At 37.9% G+C, this 25,625-nt stretch overlaps 1 protein-coding gene across 1 annotated transcript in view; it reads right to left on the bottom strand.

Moving 5' to 3' along the window:
• Positions 1–636: 636 nt before the first annotated feature.
• chd5 (chromodomain helicase DNA binding protein 5) overlaps positions 637–25,625 on the bottom strand; it is a 46,804-nt gene continuing 21,815 nt past the window's right edge. The window contains exons 10-40 of the mRNA XM_088005773.1: positions 24,412–24,618; positions 23,775–23,986; positions 23,338–23,469; positions 23,044–23,152; positions 21,617–21,808; positions 21,206–21,406; positions 20,946–21,083; positions 20,661–20,782; positions 19,828–20,001; positions 19,452–19,593; positions 18,843–18,974; positions 18,568–18,685; positions 18,344–18,468; positions 18,007–18,253; positions 16,650–16,822; positions 15,970–16,144; positions 14,735–14,821; positions 14,537–14,625; positions 14,077–14,210; positions 12,669–12,813; positions 10,592–10,751; positions 10,384–10,463; positions 9,990–10,188; positions 9,810–9,899; positions 9,503–9,646; positions 8,774–8,882; positions 8,440–8,572; positions 8,142–8,337; positions 6,744–6,907; positions 5,011–5,137; positions 637–4,616 (exon numbers count right to left, since the gene is read on the bottom strand). Coding sequence (XP_087861899.1) covers positions 4,489–4,616; positions 5,011–5,137; positions 6,744–6,907; positions 8,142–8,337; positions 8,440–8,572; positions 8,774–8,882; positions 9,503–9,646; positions 9,810–9,899; positions 9,990–10,188; positions 10,384–10,463; positions 10,592–10,751; positions 12,669–12,813; positions 14,077–14,210; positions 14,537–14,625; positions 14,735–14,821; positions 15,970–16,144; positions 16,650–16,822; positions 18,007–18,253; positions 18,344–18,468; positions 18,568–18,685; positions 18,843–18,974; positions 19,452–19,593; positions 19,828–20,001; positions 20,661–20,782; positions 20,946–21,083; positions 21,206–21,406; positions 21,617–21,808; positions 23,044–23,152; positions 23,338–23,469; positions 23,775–23,986; positions 24,412–24,618 — 4,584 coding nt within the window. The 3' untranslated portion in view covers positions 637–4,488. The remainder of the gene's footprint in view (positions 4,617–5,010; positions 5,138–6,743; positions 6,908–8,141; positions 8,338–8,439; positions 8,573–8,773; positions 8,883–9,502; positions 9,647–9,809; positions 9,900–9,989; positions 10,189–10,383; positions 10,464–10,591; positions 10,752–12,668; positions 12,814–14,076; positions 14,211–14,536; positions 14,626–14,734; positions 14,822–15,969; positions 16,145–16,649; positions 16,823–18,006; positions 18,254–18,343; positions 18,469–18,567; positions 18,686–18,842; positions 18,975–19,451; positions 19,594–19,827; positions 20,002–20,660; positions 20,783–20,945; positions 21,084–21,205; positions 21,407–21,616; positions 21,809–23,043; positions 23,153–23,337; positions 23,470–23,774; positions 23,987–24,411; positions 24,619–25,625) is intronic.

Genomic DNA, 25,625 nt, shown 5'->3' with positions numbered 1-25,625 from the left:
TTTCTGTGTCGATATCAAGACTTAACCTCTGGCCACAATCTTCTTACTATTAAAAGGCAGATATTCTTCTCCCCTGTTGCCACATGCTTGCTAAGGAGGAGGAATTGCTTAATCAATGACAAGTGCAATTGACTGAATTAAATAGATAACTTTTTTACTATTTATATTTGATATTAATCTAATGGTATGATTTAATTGGTTTGGACAGATTTGGATTCTATATACTCTACTGAACAACATTTTCATCTTAACTGATTTATATTTGACGTAAAATGGTGCAAAATATATAAATTTCATCCTATGAAATACTAGGGAACTGTTGGAGGAGCAGCAGAAAACCAGTATTCCTGAAAGTAAGCTTCAAATATGTGTATGTGTGTGGATTTTAAGATTTGGTTTTGTTTTTCCTCTAAATCAGTGTCTGTATTTCTGCTGTGAAGAATAATTGCAAGGCTTGAAGCAATAGATATGACCACAAGGGAAACAAGGTAATGTGTGAAGTTTAGTCCAAATTTTTGATTGCTTTAATTCAATGGAAAGTCATTCTCAGCTCAAGCTCAATTATTCATGTACATGCCTTTACATTTGACTGCCAGAATAACTCCAAAGCAAGAAATGATCACAGACTGAGCCGTCTTGTCCAGAATATTTATTAAAACACATTGAACAAATACACAGAATACAAATAAAAAGATGACAATTTCACTTTTCAATTCAATTGCCATACAGCACAATTATCCATAACCATAACACTGCTTGGAGCTCATTGTCTGTAAAGACATGCTGCCACCCCTGGAAAGTGAACCGTCAGACGCTTCACATGCTGTGCATTTACTGCAACAAAGGTGCCTTTTATCAGGGTCTTTTATTAGCTTTTAAAGCCATCATATTAAGGAATACATACATTGTTTGTTAACATCTTTATATTAGACTGAAGCCTTTTAAACGGACAGTACATTCATACTGACTTCAGTTTGATTGCATTTCATTGAAATATTGTGTTTGATGTCACCACTCCAGAGGAAAAGACTTAAATTTGATTGATGAGCACATGTCGTGCACATAGCAGTTCTATGGCAACATGATTCAGTGGACATTCATGTTTTTTTTCTTCATTTTTATTTTTTACAAATACAAAAAAAAAATCTATATGATACGAGCTTCATTCTGAAAAATCGTTCAAGTATTTACAAGTTCTGAGGTCCTATCAGTTAATAGCCTAATACATGTCATGGTCAAGTATTTGATGGAATGAGCAAAAACACAGATGATAACAATAAGCACTTAGAAACATTCCACAGAAACTGATTTGATGCATTTCCAGACACATCATATGATGGTGTCGAAATTATAATGTCTGCAAGATTAATTGAGTTTTCAGCCAAAGCAAGTTGAGAGATTTTTGGATAAGGATGCCGAAGGTATACGATCTGACTGAAGAAAGAAAAACAAGCATCCTCAGGCAATTATTAAATTTACCAACTGAGGATTAAAAATACTTGGGATCAAGTTCATATAACAATCTTTTCACTGGTAGAAAGCCATTTAAGTTAGGAATTAGTGACAGAAACAAAGATTTACACTGCACTTTGGAAAAAGAGAAAAAAAGACAAACACAATGTTGTATAAAAGTATTTGCCCCCATACAGCTTTCTTCAATTTTAGTGTTTTTGAAACTTGTAAGACTGGAATTCAGCAACACACACACACACACACACACAATCAGCATACATATTTTTTATACCCCCAAATTATGAGCTTAAACTGCAGAGGAAAGTGTAGAGGACTTTTTGGAGATTAGTGATTCCATCATTTATGGAGCAAAATGGTACAAAAAAAAAAAAAAAAGCAAACACATAGGTTTGAAGTGCCACCAAAACAAGGCCAAAGTACAGCAATGTGGCAAGTTATTTAAGACAAAATTCAGAAATATTTTTCTTTAATTCTACAATGTAAAGAAAAAATTGATGTGCAATTCAAAAACAATAATATCAATCAATTCATCTCACATCTAGCTTAAAATGTAATTTTTAATCATCAAAGATGCTTCCTGCAGTCTTGAGAGTAGAAGAAGATTCATTATCACCCATTTTATAACAGCATGGCTTCAGACTCCAAGATTCTGTGTCCTAAAGTGGCCTGCATGAATCCAGCCTTAGATGAAGTCTGATCACTTTCAATTATGAAACTACAGCAAACAAGAATTTTCATTAAAAAAAAAAATGCTCCAACAGTGTTGGCAAAAGAAGCTTTCATGAAGTGGTTTTGTAATATCAGTCTTTAAAGACTGTATTTCAGATGTTTCTTTGGTTCAACAGTGGTGCCCCCAGGGGGGCCTCGGCCACCCCGAAAAATTTATTGCCACCCCACTGACTGCACCAGCAGAAACCTCCAACCCATTTAGTAAGTTATACTCAATTCAGAAAAGGGCATACAGACATCTTCTTCCGTCAATGCATAAATGTAAAATGAAATAAATAAATACATAAATGAGTTAAATAAATCTAGGCAAATATTTAGGGGGCACCACTGTGGTTCAACCAGGGTAGTTCCAAGTAAGTACGAGACCCTAAGCAGAGCTTTATTTGGGGTTCATCTCTACATTTTTTTGGCTGGATTTTTAAGTCCACCGTCTTTAACAGTACCACTGATTACCCGTTACAATATTCATTCTTAATATTATTTTTTGCCACACTGCAGAGCAGAGGGCAAGTTCAATGTTGTATTCACAAGCAACCACAGAAAAAAAGCCAACTACTCTGTAATCTAGTTACAATTAAAGTGTGCACAAAACATATGCCCAGCTCAGACAAATTCAGTAGATAATTTGATTATTACGGAAGCATTGAACCTATGACGGCTTCTTTCTTGTTATGTACTTAATTGGTGCATTCGTCAAAATATCCAATATGAATTCAGATTTTTCTTGGTTTCTCAGGTAAGCAGTTGCAAGGGTTAATATATTCAGTTTATAATAAGATTATTAACAAAAATCACTGTCTTCTGTTAAATCCACACATTTTACGAGTCAAAAAAAATGGACAGCAACACAAACAGAACAAACAGTAAAAACAAACAAACAAAAAAGCTGCACAGAGTAGCAATGTGCAACCCTGGTCCTTTAAAATTGGAATGAGAACACATGCAACTTTAGACTGTGGCACCACCTCTTTTACAATCTGTGCCTCAGCAGAGAAAAGACACTGCATCAAAGAGTGGGTTATTCCCTTATAATGGCATCAAGTAAGTTTATGCATCTGTTTTTACTGCAACTTAAATAGCGGGATACAAAAGCTCAGATCCTAAAGTGAGCTGAATGTGACAATGAGACATAAGCATGTATTTTCGTTAAAAAGGGAAGAAGGACAGTTCTTGGACATAAAAGAGAAAATGAAACTTGTTAGTTCTTACTCTCGCTTGGTCTGAAGAGAGGCCAAGGAAAAAAGTTCCAGTTTATGGTCCCATTGTGGTGTATGTGGGTGTAGCGCTACAAGCAACACTAACATTCAAACAAACAGTAACAAACTGTTTCCAGTACAAAACAATTTAAAATTAAAAATCTTCTGTAACTTACATTTTTTTTTGGTTGGATTTTTATGAATAATGCTAAGACCTGAACATCTGTTTTAGCTGTTGTTGTTATTTTCACTATCATTAGACCTTTGTGATGTAAAATAAACTGCAGTCTCCTAATATGTACAGCAGAAGACGCCACCCTTGAAAGGTGATGCAGTTAGATGTAGCGTCACGTTCGGCAAGAACTACTTTCTCAACGTTACCAGCAGGTGGCAGTCTTCATAGGATTCAGATAAACTGTTTTGCAAAAGCATACAGTACATGGTAACGGTTTTGATTTCCTCCATAACCATTATTCTATAACATAAAGGATAAAAACACGTTCGTATACAGTAACTTTGAAGATACTGATGTTCGAAAACTATTGACTCAAACAACAAGTGAATTTCTCTCCTCTTCACATAGAACAAGCTTCAGAGCAGCACAGTCACAGTGTAAAGGGGTTGGCAAATCCAGAAAAGCAAGGGATTGCAAGCAGATTTACAAAGTCACAGCTTGCAAAAATTAAATAAATAAAACTTACATTAAAAGATAAAGACGAGCCCCAATAAAGAGCATCTGACACTTGACTTGATTGAGTTTTACTTTATAGTGCAGACCTTCCAAAGTCCTCTTCCAAAAAAAACTGCTTCATCTTCCCTCCTGATTCTCAGTTTTTCTACAAAGAAAGCAAATACCTACTGAAACACCTCTATAGGATCCTTGAAAGATAAAAGTGCAACTTTTTTGATAGATACATGTACACGGATGAAAAAGTTAATTGCCTTATCCGCTCATAGCCGAGCTTCAGTTAGCAGATTATGAGATAGGAGGGAAAAAATGAAGGATGTAGCATAAGACAAGGGCAGCAGTCATCCATTCAGATTCCATCCCTGGGAGTTTCTGACCTCAGGTCAATTATACAGAGCTGGTCTAGTCCTCAATACAGATGACATCACTTGCTTTGCCTGACTTGAGTTCAGGCGTGGCCCCGTCTCTGAACGAGTCAAGTGATTTCTTGTCCAAATGGCTTGTAGGAGGTGGGGGGCCATTAGATGACACTGAGGAAGGAAATACTTCAATCTTTAGTTACTTGCGCTTAGAATTTAAAAAAGACATCTTCAGCACAAAGAGTACAAAAATAACTCGGTTGTATTTATCCATTGGATTTCCTTTTTTTAACTGCAAAAGCTTCTGGGCACTAAAGTCAGACCCAGCGATTAATCAGATTAAGATGGACAAAAAATGCCAATACAATACAGATACTGAGAAGTGAGAAACAGTAATGTTTTGCATTCATGACACTTTTCTAATCTGTTAAAATGATTGCTTTCAACATCTGCTTCTTTATACAAGTGTTATCTTTCACAGTAAATTAGTTTGCATTGCTTGTCGCAGCAGCCATTTCGCTCCTGCACTATGTCACTATGAGTTACAGCGAGTGTTGCCTGTTACCGCTGACGTAAGGTCCAAGGGGCATCTGGCTGTAGTTGACCATAGGCTGTCCGCCTGGTCCTCTGAATCCCCCACCAAAACCGCTGCTGTACATCTGGGAGCAGCCGAAACCTCCCTGGCTAAAAGGCTGAAAAAACAAAACACAAGACAAATGGATTATCCGGCTGTAAGCGCCAAGGTTATATGAATGATTTATCAGAAAAAAACAAGAGGTCAATCATCTTTGCATGTTGAAGCTGCAAGTACACAGTATGAATAACTGCATCTCATCAGCATTACCAGAACTGTATTCTTCTTCCAGACAAATTGACTTTCTGAAGGAGGAACGCACATTAATAAAAACTGCTAATAAGGTTTGTCAAAATGACAGAGAAAAATAGCAACAAAACAGCAATGTCAGACAAGACAAGCTATTTTGTCCTACTTTGCAAAATAACCCGTTAAACAAGAGTGAATCAAAACAAACACTTAAACTCTGCTAAGATGCGACACTAGAGAAGAAGACAATGAGACAAATCAATTTTTATTTAATGCTTAGGGAGAAAAATGTTGAGCTCGGTGATGAAAGAAAACAATACGAATGGATTTTTTTTATTCCCTTTTTGTCATAAGATGAAGGACGTCGTGCTCAAACTTTGGTTTTGTGCAACGCTTTAGTTTGTCATGTTGGTTTGAGCTCTGGTTTGAGTTGTAGTTCCTGTCATATTTTGGTAATCTGGTTTCTCTATTGCACTGTGTTCTATTAACTTCCTGTTTTCTCCACAACACGTGTTCTTGAGTTGATTGTGACTTGACATTGCACCATAAAGCCACCTCAGATGAAACTCTTCTGCAGCTGTTCCATATTCATTTAGCAATTGCACCTATTCCCACTCAACACCCGATGCTCCTGTTTTTACCCTGTCTGGTACTGAGTCACTCTGTAAAAGCTCTGGAGTCTTTATTCCATCCATCCATCCATTTTCCTTCACCCTTGTCCCTCAGTGGGGTCGGGAGGGGTGCTGGTGCCTATCTCCAGCTCACGTTCCGGGCGAGAGGCGGGGTACACCCTGGACAGGTCGCCAGTCTGTCACAGGGCAACACAGAGACACACAGGACAAACAACCATGCACACACACACTCACACCTAGGGGCAATTTGGAAAGGCCAATTAACCTGACAGTCATGTTTTTGGACTGTGGGAGGAAACTGGAGAACCCGGAGAAAACCCATGCATGCACAGGGAGAACATGCAAACTCCATGCAGAAAGACTGGGGCCGGGAATCGAACCCAGAACCTTCTTGCTGCAAGGCGACAGCTCTACCAACTGCGCCACTGTGCAGCCCCGAGTCTTTATTCATTAAAACTAATTAATTGATTAATTTCAATTAATTAATTATGTCAATTTTAGCATATTAAAAATGTTAAAATTAAACAGCTTTTTTTTTATATAATGCTATTTATGTTTAATTATTATTTTTGGGTTCTCTAGTAATGGCTCTTATTAACCTTTAGTATTGTTGCTGGCTTGTCACAGACTTATTTTTATTTTTTTTTAATGGCTGGGATTTAGAAAATGCATGATAGTATTGCTTTAATTCATGAAGCTGCTTTGACTCTGTTGTTTCTATTCTATCTATTTGGAGTATATTAGAGTATTTAACTGTTAAGAGAAGCCAAGAAATGTAGACAGTATGAAGCAGTATCCATTTTCAAAGCAATCTGACGATTTTCTTTGAAACCGTCATCTCACCTGCTGTGGTGGAGGTTCGCTGCCTCTGCTGGTGAGGCGGCTCAGGATGCTCCTTTCCGACATTTGCAAACGAGCCGACACTGGTGGGATTCTGGACAGCATGTTGGGAAGTCGTGTCACATCTGCTTTCATGTCACTCAGAAGTTCCTCTAGCTGGTTCAGCACTGCAGCAGCATGAAAATACACAGGAGGCTTTTTTTGTAATCGAGTCCCTCCTTACTTATCTCTCTAATATTTAATCATGGTCCACAGAAGAAATGCTCAGTTCAGAACTGATGTCACCTAGTCCAGCATCTGAACCTAGTGCCTACTACATTATATGTAGTAGGCACTATAATCTTGAATAGTCTGCCATTAAATATTAAATATGCACAAACACTGGAAAATTTTAAATCTCTACTGGAGGTACATGTTTGGCTTTTACAAATGTTTACCTAGACATTTTAATTTTTAGTCTCTTACAGATTTTTTTTTTTATTGTGTATTGTACTTCACTTCCACTATAGTCAGTCATTTTAGTTTTTTAGTTGCATTATGGTGTGTAAAGCACTCTGTGCAGCATACGTTGTTGGTAAAGTGCGATATAAATAAACATGACCTTGACTTTGGCCAGTGGGAGGTGTGGTTATTTGAGTAAATGAAAAAAACTCAGGCAGAAAGATGAATACAAAATCTTAGAAAAACATTAGTCAATCTTTAGGTCCATAAAAAACAATTAATTGCTTTATACAGAATTTTAAGCCATAAACCACCAAGAACTGAAAGTCCCATTAAACAGGCACATCCAATCAGCACCATGCAAGTATATTATGTTTTCTGGCAGATAAACCCATTAGTGTCATGGACACATAATTTCCAAACGAAAATGCTTTAATGCCTCACTTTGATTAAGTGTTTGGCCTCTCCCTAAACTTTCATCCCACTAATCACTGTGAGCCATTTTCTATGCTGAGTCAAAGTAACATGAAGTGAAACCACTGTGTGAAACAGGATCTTTGCTGCCCGCCTGTTTGGGTTTTTTTTAGAGAACAGAGATATGGAAACATCTGTGTGCACTTCCTTTGCCAGCCCGTTTTTCTGTCTGTCTGGATGGAAAAAATTAACCTGTTTTATTAATGTGAAATCAGCTCATTTTGAGTATTTTAATGCACTGTCCGCATTTTTGCAGAAAAACAATGACAAAAACATTTTGAAATGGACTCAAAATATGTTTCACTTGTTGTCAATAAGTAGGTGGAGGAATTGTTAAATGATTAGGCTTTCAAATCTAAGTGATATAAAAATATTTTTTATATAATTTGGCCTCCCAAAAAATATGCAGGGCTTGTTTACTTTCTTATCAGTTTTCTATAATTAAAAAAAGAGCTCCTGCTTTAGGTTTGGAGCGGGACCACACACCTTTATGAAGCACAGCATTGGCAGGCTTGTTCCCAGCCAGAGACTCTTTGGAGAGGTGCTGGTGGGACTCGGCCAAACATTCCACCTCAGCAAAGCGCGTGTTGAGAGCCATGGCAGGGTGACTGGGGTCCTGGGTCATGTTGAGGTAAGCTGCCCGTCGCAACTGCTCCTCAATCACCAATGCCTGTTCCAACAACTGCAGAGAGAGAGAGAGAGAGAGAAAAAAAGAGCACATAAAAACAAGAAAAACCTTTGAGAAGCTCAGATTCTTTTTTTTTAAGTAAAGGCTGTAAACTGCCTTAAAGCGCCGCGCCAGGAACTTATTCTTCATCTCCAAGTAGTTCCCCTTGTGCATCTCTGTTTTGAATGGCTCATTCAGAATAGCATAACGGGGGTCATTCTGAATGTCTTGCCAGCGAGCATAGCCGTGTCTGATAGAAAGTCTCAGTCAAGCAAAACAGACAAGGAACACTTCAAATAAAAACAAGTTCAAGGCTGTGTGGAAAAACTCGCATATCACTCAGAGCAATCTGAAAATATCAGCCTTCTTCCAAGGCAGCTCCTTCCTGTCAAAGGTAATTATGTTACTTTGCGAGATGCAGAGCTTTCGGCTCTGGCATGCGAAAGGATACGTTACGATGCCAGCAAGCAGCCAGTAGTCATGGCGACGATGCCAGATGTCATGCATTTTTCCAGACGAAAGAGCCGCTCGCTCCTCGGTTTGCCACAGGGTGTGCAACTCTGACAGCATGACAGTAAAAACAGACATTTTCTTTCAGACAAACACAAACAAAGATTCAAACGGCTCACATCACTGGGGGAAAAAAAAAAATCTAGACTTAAAAAAGGATTAATAAGAAACCAATGTTTCTTCGGCATGTCATTTAAATGAAATCATCAGTTGAGCATTAAGACATAAAACTGGGGCATGTAAAGAAAATCAGGAAATATTTAGTCAAAGAAACTGATGTACAGTGTCTTGACTTTCAAAAGCAGCATCAGGTAATGTGAGAGATTTTAAATATACATTCAGATTTATTTGCAACTAGGAGTGACAGGTATATTAACAGTTTCATATGATGTTTTAGTAAAATGTTGGCAAACTAAAGAAATCCTACTGTTAGTTGTGACTGTTATTTTTTTTACTTGTGTAAAAAAATAGCAAATTATTTGACAATTTAATCAATATTTTATTAGATTGTTGAAGTAAAATGTACTGTTGAAGTTTTGTTTATTTTTATAAATAAAATCCAACATTTAAATATATAGTGGTTTTAGGGGAAGATTCAACACAGTCAAGCAAACCCGAACTGCAGACATTTTTTACACCATGCTTGACACAATCTCATTCAATTTCTTACCCGTAAAACCTCCATCTGCGATATTAAACATGAACTTGGCTTTGAATCCATTTTTGTCCTCTCTTCTGCTCTCATCCAGCTCATCCAGAGTGTCTTTGTCTCCGTTCAATCGACCCTCTAATGCATCTTCACTCTTCACATCGTCTGCGATAGTTATATAAAAGACAGGATGTTTTCATAAGAGATATCCATATAATGTGACTACATGCACTACAAACAGACAGTTGTTTCCTAGAGGAGCCGTGCTTTTGTGTCTTTTGTACTTGCTTCATTTGAGAATTCATCTCACACGCTGGCTTATTTATACCTGGCTTATTTTCTTTGTCTTCGGTTTTTTCCCGAGGAGAACCAGCCTCTCCTTTTTCAGAGGACTTCTCGGCTTCTTTGCAGGGGTCCGCTGAGGATATAAGAAACAAAAGATTAAACATACAAAGCACAGCCTTCGCAGATGAATAATTTCGCAGTGCATGAATCATGCACCACTCACTCTTAGGTGAGGTATGACTAGATGGCAGCTCTGCCGGCTTGAAAGCAGACTCTTTTGGGTAGGCAGGTGGCTCGGCCTTTGTCATGGGGGATTTGGTTCTGTTCCTCTCATCTCCTGTTGTCTCTTCTGAGGTCGCCTTCGTCTCGTCACTGTCAGCAGCCTTCTCGGGTGCAGATACTAGCTCTGCACTGGGAGCTTGCTGTGGGGGCAATAAATGCAACAGAAGGGGAATAAGGACAGTTGGCAGAGGGCAGTTGGCAGAGGGAACAACTTCAAAGGTGCTTTGGAGTGAAAGAACAAGATCCAAAGGATGTTAAGATGACTTATACAAAAATGTGATGACTTTTAAGAGTATAGACAATATAGCAGAAGAATGGGGGAAAATAAGACTCACTTCCTGCTCATATTGTTTCTTTCCATCTGTCTCTGTAGTCTCCTTATCTTCAGCGTTTCGTACCAAAGACTCAGCCTTCTCTGCAGTCCCCCCCCAAAAAAAATCACAACATAGCTTTTTGTCTTATAGTTTTGTTCTGTGTATAAAAACCGCAATCACACAGTCAAAGAAAAGTGAAACATGACCACTGTAGAGACTCTGTTCCAACCTGGTGGGACGGGGGTGCTGGGCTGTGTAGCCACAGGGCTGGCTGGCACCGGGGTGTTGGGATCTGAAGACACACTTTCAGTCAGCTTCTTCAGCTCCATTCCAATGGGAATCAGATCTGGAGAGCTCAGCTTCCCATTTACATGTTCAAACTCCTGCACCTAAAGTTAAAAAAAGGAAAAAATAAAATAAATAACAGTGCCTTAACGGTGATAATGAAAATCCGACAGTTCCAAGGGATGCCCTACTTTCTTCAAGTGAGGGATTAGGAGGAACTCCACTGAGTCCTACAGACTCACTGGTTTAATTTTGCCTGTAGACAGCTGCACCAGCCCCTCCTGAGTTCAAACCTACCCAGCAATAATTTTCTATTACGAACATTCAAATAACATTTTTAGGAAGATTATCCTTATCTGGTGAGCTGAAAAAAATCTGCATATTTACCAAACACCAAAGGCTTGTACCACAGATATCAGAAAGTGCAGATGGCATGTTCTGCCTAGGAAATATCAGCTGTGGCTCTTCAGTACTTTTGCTTTACACCAGTAAGCACAATTTATTTCAACGTTCATGCATGCAGTTACTGAAGCATCACATTTTAGAAAGTTCTGCACTCAATGTGACTGCAGAATTCTTGCATCATCCCTCATGTTTTGATAGTTTGCCTTCGTGGTCCCAGACCTTTTTGCATTACTTTAAAGTGGTTTTGATTGGTATTTTATCAGACTTTCTGTTTGTCTTTTGAAGTTTTATTTTGGCTGCAGTCACACATGCATTTCAGTACTTGACAGTTGTAAAGGGAATATGTTTTTCTTACATTTGATATTATTACTCAATGTCTTCTAATACTTTGACTATGATATTGATAACACAGACAGACAGACAGACAGACAGACAGACAGACAGACAGACAGACAGACAGACAGACAGACAGACAGACAGACAGACAGACAGACAGACAGACAGACAGTATTTAACAATACCATGTAATTATATCTCTGGGGTTGCTTGTCAGATCATTGCTGGGATTTTTCAAAGAGTATTCTGTTCCACTCTTAGACATATCATAGATATTCCACTACTGGCATGCCTAGATAAGGGAATGGATCCAAACATTGTACAAAAAAAATAGCTGAAGTCAAGAGAAATATTTTTAAAAGGTTGGAGAACCACTGAAGAAAAATACATTAAAAGATTACAAAACAATCTGCTTTGCTCCTTGGAAGCCATTGCAAGTTTTAAAAAAATAGAGTTTGTTTATGACCTTTGTATCACAAATACATTCAGGCTAATAAGCCTTTTGTCTTATCTTTATTGATATTTTAGCCAATTAAAAACTGAACAAGTTTCTTTTTTTTTATGTAGGACATAAGATCATCCAAATCTTTACTAATCTTTGAAGTTAAAATCACTGCCAGAAGTCACTGACGCCAATTAGTTGTAACTAAGCTAAAATATATAAATAAATACAAATAATTTGCCAGCTGTTAAATATAAAAAAACAGACCAAAAAGCATAATTTCTAATATAAACTAAAATAAAACTTATTTTCACTGCACTGATCAAAAGAAAATTTTTTTTAGCAATAATTCCACATAGCAACATTGCAAAATTACTATTCTGATCTTCAAAAAAAAATTATGAATACAATCAACAATTTAATTTATCAAATACAATTAGTCAGTGAAAGATTATTTGTAAGTTTTTCTACACCTGAGATGCAATCATTAAATAATATTTACAGAAGTAATTAGCTTAGAGGTGATGGCAGCGCAGATTTCATTGGTGCTTCAAATAAGAATATTGCTTGTCTGAAGAAAAAGTAGAAAAACAGTGTTTACCAGGACTTTACCCACAAAGCTATTCCCATCTCTCAAGTGTGAACACAGCAAACAAATCTAACAAAACTAACATCTTTCTTGCAGGGGAGAGTTTATACCCCAACAACCATTTATTTTTTCTCTCTGTGCATTTTCTCCTGCGTAGATATGCTGACCTACTTTTTCCTAATCCCACAGTGTTCCAACACAGGACTTGGTGTTCTACGGAGAAGATTTCTGGGGTTTAACAACCGGTACCTTTTTCCTGACAAGCGACATGACTCCGATCCTGGTGAGAACATGCTGTCGAGACAGGCCCTCACGGGGGACTCCATCCGCAAAGGTCTCCGCTCCGTCTGCACCTGGCTCACATAAATGTCTCATAAACAGAGACACATAGGCCCTGGTGCACAGAGACACACACTTCAACCGTTAGCGGCAAGAGAGAAAGCTACACAAACAGGTGGAATAGTTACAAAAAGCTGAGGTTGTAGCAGGAGGTGTAGGGTTGGAATAAGAATTAATAAGCAGAAGAGGAAATAAGAAGCTTGAGACCACGTCAATATTCCCTCTAAATTCAAGAAACTCAAGATTTTATTTCTAATTTCAGAAAATTACACAACATTTTGATGCGTAATGACAGTACTTAGCAAAATATAATGTCTGAATTGTTAAATTTGTGTTCTGTGTATTTTTGTGTTTTTATGATGGGAAGTTCTTTGAACTGCCTTGTTACTGAGATGTGCTATATATATATTATTTTTAAATAATTGAAATTAGTTATGCGAGAGAATAATTTAAAAAAAGCTGATTAAATGAAGTTGTTCATTTTGAATTACCTACAATACTGAAAATACATATTTTAATTTAATTTGTCCTACAATTGAAATTCATCTTTCGCTGGAATTACAGCAGTATTTTGGAATATGTGAACATTTAGAGTCTAAAAAGAGTTTATCTTCTTTGGAAAATAGATTAAACACAAAGATTGGACGGATGTCTGTATAAGCAGCAACTTTCAAGTATTGCCACAAATATTCAGTTGGATTTAGGTTCGGGTTTTGATTTGTTCATGCTAACATATAAAAGTTTTTTCTTCAAGGATTACATTAAAAAATTAACACTCTCACAGAACATTTATAGATAAGAGAAATTATACGTCCATAATTTATTTACTAGTTAGGTGAATTCTGTAGACAATTTTTTAAACTGGATTTTATTTTGGGGTAGTTGATAAAAAGGGGCTGACTACAAATATGTCACACATTTAGCAGACTAAAATGCAAATAAATTAGAAAAGTACATAACTTTAAGTCATATAAAAGTGTGTGTTGGTCTATTACATAAAACTCCCACAAAAAGGATTGAAGGTTGTGATTTTAAAGTGATGTGTACACTCTAACGGGAAAGAACACTTTTGCAGATATTATAGATATAGCCATATAAGCACTGCATCGCTGCTACAAACAGTTGTAGGAACATTTACTAAATCAAAAAGTCAATATAAACCTGAATTCAGCAGTCAAGCAAAAACATACAGTGAAAAGTACATCCTATAATGGTCTCTTACGTTTTCTAAAAACCCTCTCTAGCATGGTAGAGCTGTTTGATAAAATACCTGTCCTCTGCATGTCACAGAAAAATACAAATAATTGTAGGGCATCACCTAAACTCGCGCTCACTCTTCCCTCTAAGGTCCCGGACCAGCCAGTGCGAGTTGAAAGCATCCTGAGGTGGCATGCCCCAGCGCATGATGGCATTGAGGAAAGCTTTCCTCTGGCGAGTGTTGAACCCAAGGACCTTGAGATGGCGATAAGGAGAAAATGGTGTAAACACATATTGGACGGAGAAAGACGCAGGGCATGGAGCTAAAACGTCAGGAGAGCAGCCGGAGTTAGAGATAGCAGCCAGAGTTAGAGAGTCAGAGATAGCCTGACCTTTACAACATGGTGTAATATAGCACACTGCTTTATGTTACTGTGACTGTTTCATTCTCAGTGAAGAGGGAACTGATAAATCCCGAGGAGCTTCTCAAAAGTCTCTGACTCCAAAAACCCCCATTATTCAACAGAAACTGACTGAAATTCTGGATCAGAGCACAAATCAAAAGGGAGCTAATGAAATACCTCTATGCTGCCTCCAACACGTGCCAGTAAGGGGGGCAGAGGTTTGTCTTTCTCATTCTTAAGCTGTCGACGAGACTGCCTGCGTCCACCTACAAATGACCAAAATTCAAAGTTAAAAAGCTGTATTCAGATGCTTGCAGATTTAGCAATAATGTGAATGAAAAAAAAAAAAGCATAAAAGTTCGCGTGGCTGCTTACCTTCGGGCCTCTCTTCAAAATCTTCGTCCTCATCTTCGGACCCCACGGAATACTCCGATTGATTGTCTGAAAGATCATCCTGCCATTCTGAGCAACACATCAAAGAGAAACAGTACATTGCGTTCGCTTCTGTTGGTGGCCACCTGAGGGCGCCATGGCACTGCAGATTACTACAGACCACTCCTGTACAGCTGGGCAAATATGCACACAGCACAGCTGTGCAGAACTTACTTTAACTCAGACTTTGCTGCAGCTGGTTTTGTAAATTGCACTCATAAAGATCTACAGGAACAATTGGAATTTTTTGAGAAAACACAAACTTCAGGTTTTTTTCATTATTATTATTATATGATGAGGCACAAGACAATGGTTGCAAAATGTGCCACAATTCTGTTAGATTTGGAAGTTAGCCTAAAAGCCTCACCTCAGTGGTGCTCCTCTAAAAACATCATCCTTATGAGATATAAAAGGGTCAAATTCAGACACCCAGTCTTTATCTTCATGATGAGCTAATAAAGAATTCTTAAAACAGTAAAAAATTTATAAATGCAGCTTTGAGACTGCAAATAAGAAAGAGTTTTCTGAGCCTGCAGAAGGGCTTTTCACTATCAAGCAGCATGGACTTACTTGAATTGGTAGCAAAACAATAAAATCCAATGGAAAACATGATTCTTCCTGCCACTCGAATTAGGAAATGGTTTTCTTGCTTAGATGTCAAACTCAGATGTCCTTTGGCAAACAATAAAATGGAAATCTGGTATCTTATTTTATTTTATTTTATTTAAATAAATAAATATTGCAATAGGTAAAAGACTTAATTCCAACATTTAATTGTTGCCATTTTATTCAGGCAAACAGTTCTGTTGCACCAATTGAAAATAAAACATTTATCAGCTGGATGGACTTATACTCCCTCTAGAGGCAGGAGGAAGATTTGTACAGGGACATGGTGAATATCTTCACACAAGATGAAAACATGAGGCCACTAGTGTTGCCCAGTGAATTTCAATATGTTAGAACATATATTCTGATGAGGCTTGTTTGTCAGATTAAAATAATTTATAAAAGTAACCTTTAACAGGTATTAAACATGCTTTTTTTTTTTTTTTTTTACATTATGCTACCAGAAAACAGTTTTCTACATTTTAAAAAGTTAATACATTTTAGCAGAGGCTTACAGCCACATCTGACAGGCATATGTGGAGCCTTGTGTGTTTTCAGCTGGCGCAGCTTACCTTGGTCCTCCTGAGTCGCGTCGTTGTAGTTGACCTGCTTCCGAATGCGTTTGCCTTTTCCCAGATTTCGGGCCAGGTCCTCCTGCTGCTGCTCATAGTGATGGCGGAGGAGCTTTTCCCAATAGTCTGGGTCCACATTCTCCTCTTGCTTGATGATTTCTCGCTCTACCTCCTCCTGATCATCGATCGACACAAACATCAGCAAAGCAAATTAAAAGCTGGCTACTAAGTTGAATTCAAACGAGAATTTTCTGTGCTTGTATTGTGTTGCTAGGCATCCTGGATTTATTGTTTCAATATTTAATTATAATTATGCAAACTGAAGAGTAAGTCAGCCTGTTTGCCCTTTTAGAAGCTTATAAAATAATTCCTTTACCAATAACTGTTGATTAGATTTTTTTTGCTGAAGTTACATATTTTATAGTGTTGATAAAGAATCTTAAATCAACACTTATTCTGCCATATCATCATCTGCAATACTGCAAGATGGTCCAGATGAAATAATACTTTTACAGAAACATTTACACATAAAGATGACGGAACATCTTTAACACAAAGTTTTGCTTTGTCTTGATCTACTGAGCTTAAAGGCTACAGCATAACAACTGTACTGAACCTTTTTATGGTCCAAAGATTCCCAGCAGGTGTTCCGAGGATGAAGACTAAAGTTAGGTTCTCACCTCTTCATCTTCTTCTTTCACCACATACTGCGCCACCTTGAACGAGCTCAGGTACTCGTTCATGTTCTGTATCTCTGTGTCCTCGGTGGCGTCTTGGCTGCGGTCCAGCAGCTTTGAGATGGCATCGTCATCGTAGTGAATGACGTTGCCCTCCTCACCATCTTTGTTATCACCTGGCAAGGCGAGAGTGTTTATTAGTTACGAAAGGGATCGTTCTATATAAGACGAAAATGTGTCAACTATGTTTCAGATAAAAGTGTTTGAACACCAGGAGGACACTTTTAAAAGACTTTTTATTGTGTTCTGTAGATTTATTGATTTATGGAGTTTTCTGTAAAGAGATTTCTCAATAGAAAAAAAAATAGTTTAGTGGTCTAATAACAGTACTTTGCAATGTCTAGACATATATAGATAAAAATCTAGTGTCTCATAAAAAATGTCTTGTATCAGGGCAAAGTACCAGGTGTCATTTTATAAAATGTTTCCACTTGTCAGAAGTTCTGCTGATCACGTAAACTGTCTACCTAAATACTAAAAGGCCTTCTAATAGATATAGATAAATAAAAGTATTGTCAAAGTCTATAGCTTGAACAAAATAAGTGTACTTCGGTTTACATTTGCCGGAACTACTATTGCTCTCAGAAGTTGCATTACCTACATAAAATTTGCTATGCTATAGTTTAAAAGAAAATACAAGCAAAGTGATGAGAAAAACTGCAATAAGTGGGTGAAGTAAATGTGCAAATCCTTAAACTGACTCTGTAGAAGATGCTTTTGTTTTGTTTTTTTGTTCACACCTTTATCACACCTTTATCAATTATAGTGAAACTGGTTAACCTAAAATAAAGTGAAACTGTCTTAGTAGTTTTATTTTCTTACATTTGCTCATTTGCATTGTGAGTTCAAGGATCATATAATTCAACAGAAGATTAATGTCATGGGTGGAAAGGTAAGATTTTGGACTGGTCTCGCTACAGTTAAGAGCCAAACCTAAAAACAATTAGAAAGGTTTGGCAAAGCAGAGAAGACAAATACCAAGTCAAAAAGTGGGATGCTTAAAGGCTCCTGCCATAGAAGACTAAATGTTTTGAAGTTGAGGCAATTGTATTTTGGCCCACTTTTTTCTTATTTTAGTTATTCGATGAAATTGTAGAATACTAATCTCAAATTACATGTGGAAAACAATTAGAAGTGATTCATCATTTTTTACTCCATGAAAAAAATTCAACTTTTCCTGTGTGCCACTTCTCAAAATACACAGAGTCCTTCAAAGTCTCTGAAACTTTAAGGACTCTGAAAGCAAAAAATGTCTCTGAGTTCACAAATGTGAATGTAGATGGTAGAAAAACACATGTACCCATGGTTCGTGCTGCTTCCATCTCATCCTTAAAGAGCTCCTCAGTTCCAAACTTGAGGATGTCGTCCAGTTCTTGTTTGGACATGGAACCGGTTTTGGAGCCCAGGCCGGGCCTCACCACCAGGTGAGTCAACATCATTTTTCTCTTTGCCACCTGAGTGATTCTCTCCTCCACAGATCCCCGAGTCACAAAACGATAGATCATCACCTTCTTGTTTTGGCCAATTCGGTGGGCTCTGCTAAAAGCCTGGAGTAATTAAAAGGATTGATTAAAACTGAAAAACACAGTGATCCACTAAATGCATGCAAGAACGTGCAGGCTGTGAGATATTCATACTTGGATGTCATTGTGTGGATTCCAGTCAGAGTCATAGATGATGACGGTGTCTGCACTAGCCAAATTGATGCCGAGACCTCCAGCTCGCGTTGAAAGCAAAAAGCAGAACTGCTGTGCCCCTGGAGCTGTTACGAAAAACAAAGTAGAGAGTACCTTCATTTCCAGGAGAGTGTAACAAAGTGGCACATAGCTGAGGAAAATGCTTGACTAGAGAAAAAACCCACCATTGAAACGATCAATTGCTTCCTGCCGTAAGCCTCCAGTAATCCCCCCGTCAATACGTTCATATTTATAGCCTTCAAACTCCAGGAAATCCTCAAGCAGATCCAACATCTTTGTCATCTGTGGATAAGATCAACTTTAATCAAAGAAAGCCGCATTCTGAAATTTTTTTTATCTGGTTTGTCAAGCGGATTTGTAAAACTACTGCTGAAAGGTAGTTAGGTACTGAATGTCATGGTCTCGTGCCAAATCACAGTATTTACTCGACTGTATTTACCTGAGAGAAAATAAGAACTCTGTGTCCTTCATCTTTGAGTTTCTTCAGCATTTTTTGAAGCAGGGTTAGTTTTCCTGAAGACTTCACCAGCAGGTTGCCATCATAAGAACCATTAGGCAAAACAGGAGCCTCCTACAATATGAAAAACCCAGCACCAGTCGGTAAACGCAGAGTTTTATGAATATAATCAGTATTAAAACCAATTTGTAAATACAACTGATAATACATTTTTATATGGAATGTATTATGTAAAATCAACTTTTTTGAGCTGTATATCGTACTATGTTATTACTCTGTCCAACTCATCTGAGAATGGCTGTAAACGGCACAATGAGATTTACTGCTACGATGACGTGCTGAAGGCAGCGTGCCCAAAAGAGAAGAAGCTTCTTAAAGAGACAGAGGTCCAATATCAAGGCGTCAAATTACAAAGTTGGGTTGCTTTTAAGTCATGTTTATTATAAATAGAGGATTTTTATAACAACTAAAGGTAACATTGTTACTTGATTGTGCTATAAAATTCTACTATGTGCCTGAAAACAACAAGAACCTGTCAGCTTCAACAAGTTTTGGCTAGAAAAAATTCTATTTGAAGGTTTGGTGGCTTACCACAGCAGCAACAGGGAACAGGTAGGGGTGGTTACAGCACTTCTTCAGGTCCATCATAATGTTGAGCAGGGACACCTGGTTCCCTCCCCCTTTGGAGTTCAGTGCCTCAAAATTTCGCGTCAAAATAAACTTGTAATATTTCCTGAAAGGTGTCAGATATTGAGCAGACTTGAAAATTAGCAAAACAGAATAAAGGTGTTTTACTTCTGGCTGCTTGACACTGCTTTTAGATGAAAATGTCCACCAGGGTGTATAATAAAGTTTTTGTCTTATCTCTTATCTTATCTAATATCACTTGCTTCAAATGTTTATATTATTTAGATGGGAATGAAATCTGGTAGGCTTCGTCATAAAATCCGTTGTCCAAAATGCTTACTTCTGCATGGGACTGAGCTCCACTCTGACAATGAGCTCCGTCTTCGCCGGCATGTTCTTGAAGACGTCAGCTTTCAGCCGCCTGAGCATGTGAGGTCCGAGGAGGTCATGGAGCTTCTTGATCTGGTCCTCTTTAGAGATATCTGCAAACTCCTCAAGGAAGCCGTCCAGGTTGCTGAAGAGATCAGAGGTCACATGAATGTACAAGAGTTCAAATAATTCAAGTATAAATATATTTTTCAACATCCTATCCAGTGACGCTGGAGATCGGCACCAGGCTCCCATCCAATCCGGCAAGCATAAACCAGATCAGATAATGGATAGATGAATGAATGAATGAATATTTCAGCAACCCTACATTTGATCAACACAAGATCCGTCTTTTTGTCTCATCCCAGTTTCATTGAAGCGATGACACAAGTGTACAGTTGACGAGTTGTTGTGCGATTGCATCAGCGTTGCTTGCATGAACACAACATCTAGCTGTTGAAATACAGCCTAATTACTTTACACTGCAACATTCTAGTCAGTGGTGAGAAATGCACACTGAAGACACAAACAGAACACACTTAAACATGCATTAAATGAAGTTAAAAGAAATATAATGTAATGTAATGTAATGTTGATTATATGAGGCAACACAGTGTGATGATATTCCACCTGTGTGTTGAAATATTTGACTCATGAATGGTTTTAATAATTGACATGCAGACGGTGTGGAAGCCAAAATCAAAGTCATGATTTTCCATAAATGCTACACAGATGTCATGTCTCTGCATTCAAACTGGCTTAAAGATGGTTAAGCAGATAATGGCTGGAAGTGACAGGTCTTACTTGAAGCGGTCTGGGGTGAGGAAGTTAAGTAGATGGAAAAGCTCCTCCAGGTTGTTCTGCAGAGGAGTACCAGTGAGCAGCAGCTTGTAGTAGATCTTATACCCGTTAAGAATCCTGAAAAACTAAGCAAGGCACATGAAGTGAGATGGTTAACCTCAATTACCCTTTCACAAAATCTCCATCTAAAGCATTTTCTCTTGTTAAGTCGTGATTAATTGATGAATTTTTGCTGTTTTTGCTTCCAGTACAAAGAACGGCAGGTACCTGAACATCTAGCTTCCTTACCTTTGATTGGTTGTTCTTCAGTCTGTGAGCCTCGTCCACAACCAGGCAGGCCCAGGTGACGGAGCCAAGAATGGCTTGATCTATAGTGATCAGCTCGTAAGATGTCAGCAGCACATGAAACTTGATGGGAGAGTCTTTCTGCAAGAAGAATCAATGACAAAAATCCTCAACTAGTTAACATGCACAGACATTATGAAACATTTAACATGCACAATTTCATTTATTCCAACCCGATTCTGTCAGAGCGTGAGGTACAGCACCTTCATCCGGAACACCTTGCGTCCAGATTTTATTGCGCTGTCCTCCAAGGTGAATTCATTCTCTCTGATAATTGCCCGGCTGTCTTTGTCTCCGGTGTAAGTCACCACGTAGAAATCTGGAGCCCACATCTCAAATTCTCTCTCCCAATTGATGATAGTAGACAGAGGTGCACTCACCAAGAAAGGCCCCTTGGAATGGCCCTGACAGATAGAAAAAAGACATGAGTAAGCCACTCTTGCAGTGCTCCAAAGAGAAAAGGAAACCAGGTTTTATCATTTCTTTTTTTCTCACTGTCCAAACTGATTAGATCCAAGCACATATTACCATTTATATTACGAGGACCAGTATCACTACTCATGCCTATTTCGTTTCGATTGGAATATGAGCTTGATAAAAAGAGACACTCTTACCTCCTTGTACAGTGAGTAGAGAAAGACTATTGTCTGAACCGTTTTTCCGAGGCCCATTTCATCTGCCAGGATGGTATCTGTTCCCTGAGCCCAGGAAAATCGTAACCAATTCAGACCTTCCAGCTGGTATGGGTGCAGCGTTCCCCCTGTGGCATTAATATACCAGGGCTGGTGCTCAAATTTGATGGTTGGCTGGTGGTGTGAAAATATAATTGTGACTTGTGGAACTGACATATTCTAACAAAACTGGCATCCTTGGTATAATGTCTAGCAAAAGTATTTTTAAACTTCCTCCTTAAACTTTTTCAAGTTTTGTCATGTTACAAGCATCAACTTCAGTGTATATTAGTGGTATTTGTTTGGCTAGATCACACAAAGAAGCACAAAGTTGTTTAAAAAGGTAAAAGGTAGCTTACAATTTTTGTTCAAATGCCATACTATATAAAATTAACTGGCATTCAGCTCCATCTAAATGGCTACTTTAATGTAAAATTCAGCTCAACTAATTGCCTTCAGAAGTCACTGAATTATTCAATAGAGATCATTTTTATACATATAGCTGTAACCATGAAAGCCAAAGAGGTTTACTAAAGAATATTAGAAGAAAAAAAACTGCATTATGAAGACAAAGAGAAAGACCAGACAGGTCAATGATAAAGTAGTGGAGACGTTTAAAGCAGGATTAAGTAATAACACAACATTTCAAGCTTTGGAGATCTCACGAATCAATATTTAAATGGGACTGAATATGAAATAACTATAAACCAACCATGACATGGCCGCCATATAAACCGACAGGCTGGTCAAGGACAGCATTTATTTAGAGAAGAGGCCAAGAGAGCAATTTTATTTGTAGAGCAGCTGTGAAGATCCACAGCTGCAGACGGACAATCTGTCAATGGAGCAGATAATAGTTGTCCACTCTGCAATTCTAGCTTTTACAGATGATTGGAAAGAGCAAAGTCACTGTTGAAAGAAAACTATAAGGAAGCCTTTTAGAAAGCTTGCCATAAGACAAGCAAGAGTCTCAGCAAACACATGGAAGAAAGTGCTCTGATCAGAGGAGACCAAAATAAATATCTTTGACCGACACTCAAAGCGCCTTATATCACAGAAAACTAACACTTCACTTTCCCCTGAACACATCATTCCAACTGTGACACATGGTGGAGGCAGAACTATATTATGGAGATGCTTTTCTGCAGGACGAGTAACTAAAGGAGGCTGATATATTAACAGAGTTTCTGATGTAACTGGAGCAAAAGATTTTTCAACAAACAGCAGAGCTGAATACATATAAACTGTTTGCGTTTTTGCTACAAGTAGGGGCTACTTTGTGTTGGTCTATCCCATAAGTTGGTGTAACATGACAAAATGTGAACAAGTTACAAAATACGTTTCCAAAGCACTTTGTATGTACTACTTACATCTATGATGGGGGCATCAGGAGGGATTTCCCTTTTTGGATAGTTCTCCTTTAGTTTCTTCCCTTTTCTCACCACAAGAGGGCGTTGGTCCTCTCCTAAAATTTGCTCTCTGTAAAATGAATACAGCAACAATCTCCTGAGCAAAATACCATAAGTGGGACAACACAAGTTAAGACATGATTCATTAATAATGAACAAAAGACTTAAAGATACAAATATCTGTGTGAGCAGGAACTGTCTTTGCAATTTCTAACATTTAACTAGGAAGATTACCACAAAACATGGGAAACTCACCTGTGGTCCCAGTAAAAAGCTTTGTGGATCTCATACTCTGGGACGTCAAAATCATCTGCCTCCCAAGTGCATTGATCATAGGGTAAGTCTCTCCACTTGATTAAGTAATGCACATCGCCGTCTTTATCAAAACTAAAAAAAGAGCAAGCACAAACATTTAAAAAGTCCAGAATTTTTTGGTAGAGTATCTTTCTTTTAAAGTATGTCTTGTGAGTGTTAAATGCGGTGGATTATGGGGAAACTCTAAAAATAACTTCAAATGATCAACTTTATTTTGTGTGTTTTAAAACAACGGAATGTTTATATATTATACAGAATGACTTCCGTATTATATAATGATAGAGAAGGAAAGCAAGTCAACCTTAATTGCAGTTCCTTTCAGTTCCAGGCCTGTGAGATGTGTGGCATTTTAGGAAAAATAGTGAAGTGAGAATGACCTGTGGTTGAGTATCCGGTGGATAACCATCCACTCTGGTTTAATGCCGTAGCGGTAAAAGCGCTCCTCCATTGCAGCGTACTGGGGGTCTTTGCTCTTCCTCTTCTCATTGTTGAGCTCCTCCTCTCCTGAGCCGTAATCGTATGGCGGGGGCTCGTCCATGTCGTTCTTCCGCTGGTAGTTCCGATACATGACTGTGTGGTACAGCTCTAACTGAAGAGTCACAAATAAAAAAAAAAAAATAATAAATAAATATATATATATATATATATATATATATATATATATATATATATATATATATATATATATATATATATATATATATATATATATATATATATATATATATATATATATATAATATTCCTGCTATAAAATGTGTTTTTACTTAGAAAAAATCCTAATATTACTCATCATCGATTTTGGGAATTTTCTAATTATTTAAAAATAAAGAAAAATGTTGTAAACCAAACAGTAGTTGGATTGCTTTGTGATTTTAATCTTCAAACAATAACTATATACTTTTGTAAAATACTCTCCTCACTGTTTTTGTGCACCCCACGTTTATCACCGAGGGCACATAGTTACTGATGCCAAATGTTGAGTTGAAACTGGCCTCACTCCTGGCATCTCACCTGCAGTTCGCTGACCCAGGAACAGTGCCAGTATGAAAGGCCAGCCCACTTTACAAAGAATTCCCTCTCTGGGCGCCCCTTGAGCGGGGGCTTGGTCAGTGGATCAATTGGCTTGCCATCAGGGCCTGCGGGTGGCTCAGCTGGCAGCGGCGGTTCTCCCCACATCCAGTGGAGAATCTTCTGCACTTTACCTTTGAGAGGAGGGCACTGAGAGAAAACGGTTTAAATGAAACCCTCAAAAGAAATTCCAAAGTGTACAGTTGCTGTATAAAAAAAACCCTTTTTTGCCCCTCACTGTCTGACGTTAAATCATACTGAATGTTCCCTTTCTAGGTTAGTTTGACCAACATTACTATTGGGCATTGAGTTGTTTTGCTGTAAGAGGCACTGGAGCACTTCATAAAATAGATAGCAAGAGGAAATAATGTGATGTATTGTTTAAATAGAGCACAGGCCTAAAGAGAGAGGGTAGAGAAGTACAGGATATTCTAGAAGACAGGCAGGGTCCGTTTCGGTAACCTCCTAAAGACATCTTCATGAAGTTAAAGCTTGGGTTCAAGTTATTCTCCCAAATGAACGATTACTCCAAGCAAAGGCTTATAAAGTGGGTTAAGGACAACAAAGTCAAGGTTTTGAAGTGGCGATCACAACACCCTGATGTCACTACCATGGGACGTTTGTGTGCGAAGTTAAAAAGGTGCATGGAAGCAACGCAATCTGATTTAATTATTCAGATTCTAGCAGAACAAATAGATGAAAATTTCAAGAAACCATTGTGACAATCTTGTGGAAGGAAATCCTAAAAGTCTGACAGTTTATCCAGTTCAAAATGTAATTCAACCAAACACTAAAGAAATGTAGAATTAAATATGATCATGTTCACTATTCTGGCATGTAGTAAATATAAATCAATCTGGTAATACTAAACAGACATCAGAAAACATTTAATTTGATCTACTATCAAAAAGCAAAGAAAGAAAAAATTCTGCATTTGTTTTACAATGTATTTGCACATCTGTTTTCAAACCAAAGTTAAAATATAACAGCAATTACAAAAACCGGAGAAGTGCATGCATTCTGCTTTGATAAAAATCAAACAACCGAAAAAGTCCACACTAAATGTGCATTTGGAAAAGTTTAAGATAAATTGGCATAACTTTAAATAGTTTATTGTTATGTAATTTGCTCCAAGTGATAATTTATGGCGAACTCAC

This window comes from Poecilia mexicana, unplaced genomic scaffold, assembly GCF_051168715.1.
Source record: "Poecilia mexicana isolate PSO_F unplaced genomic scaffold, ASM5116871v1 scaffold_5, whole genome shotgun sequence".
NCBI lineage: Eukaryota > Metazoa > Chordata > Actinopteri > Cyprinodontiformes > Poeciliidae > Poecilia > Poecilia mexicana.
This window is presented reverse-complemented; position numbering and strand designations above follow the sequence as displayed.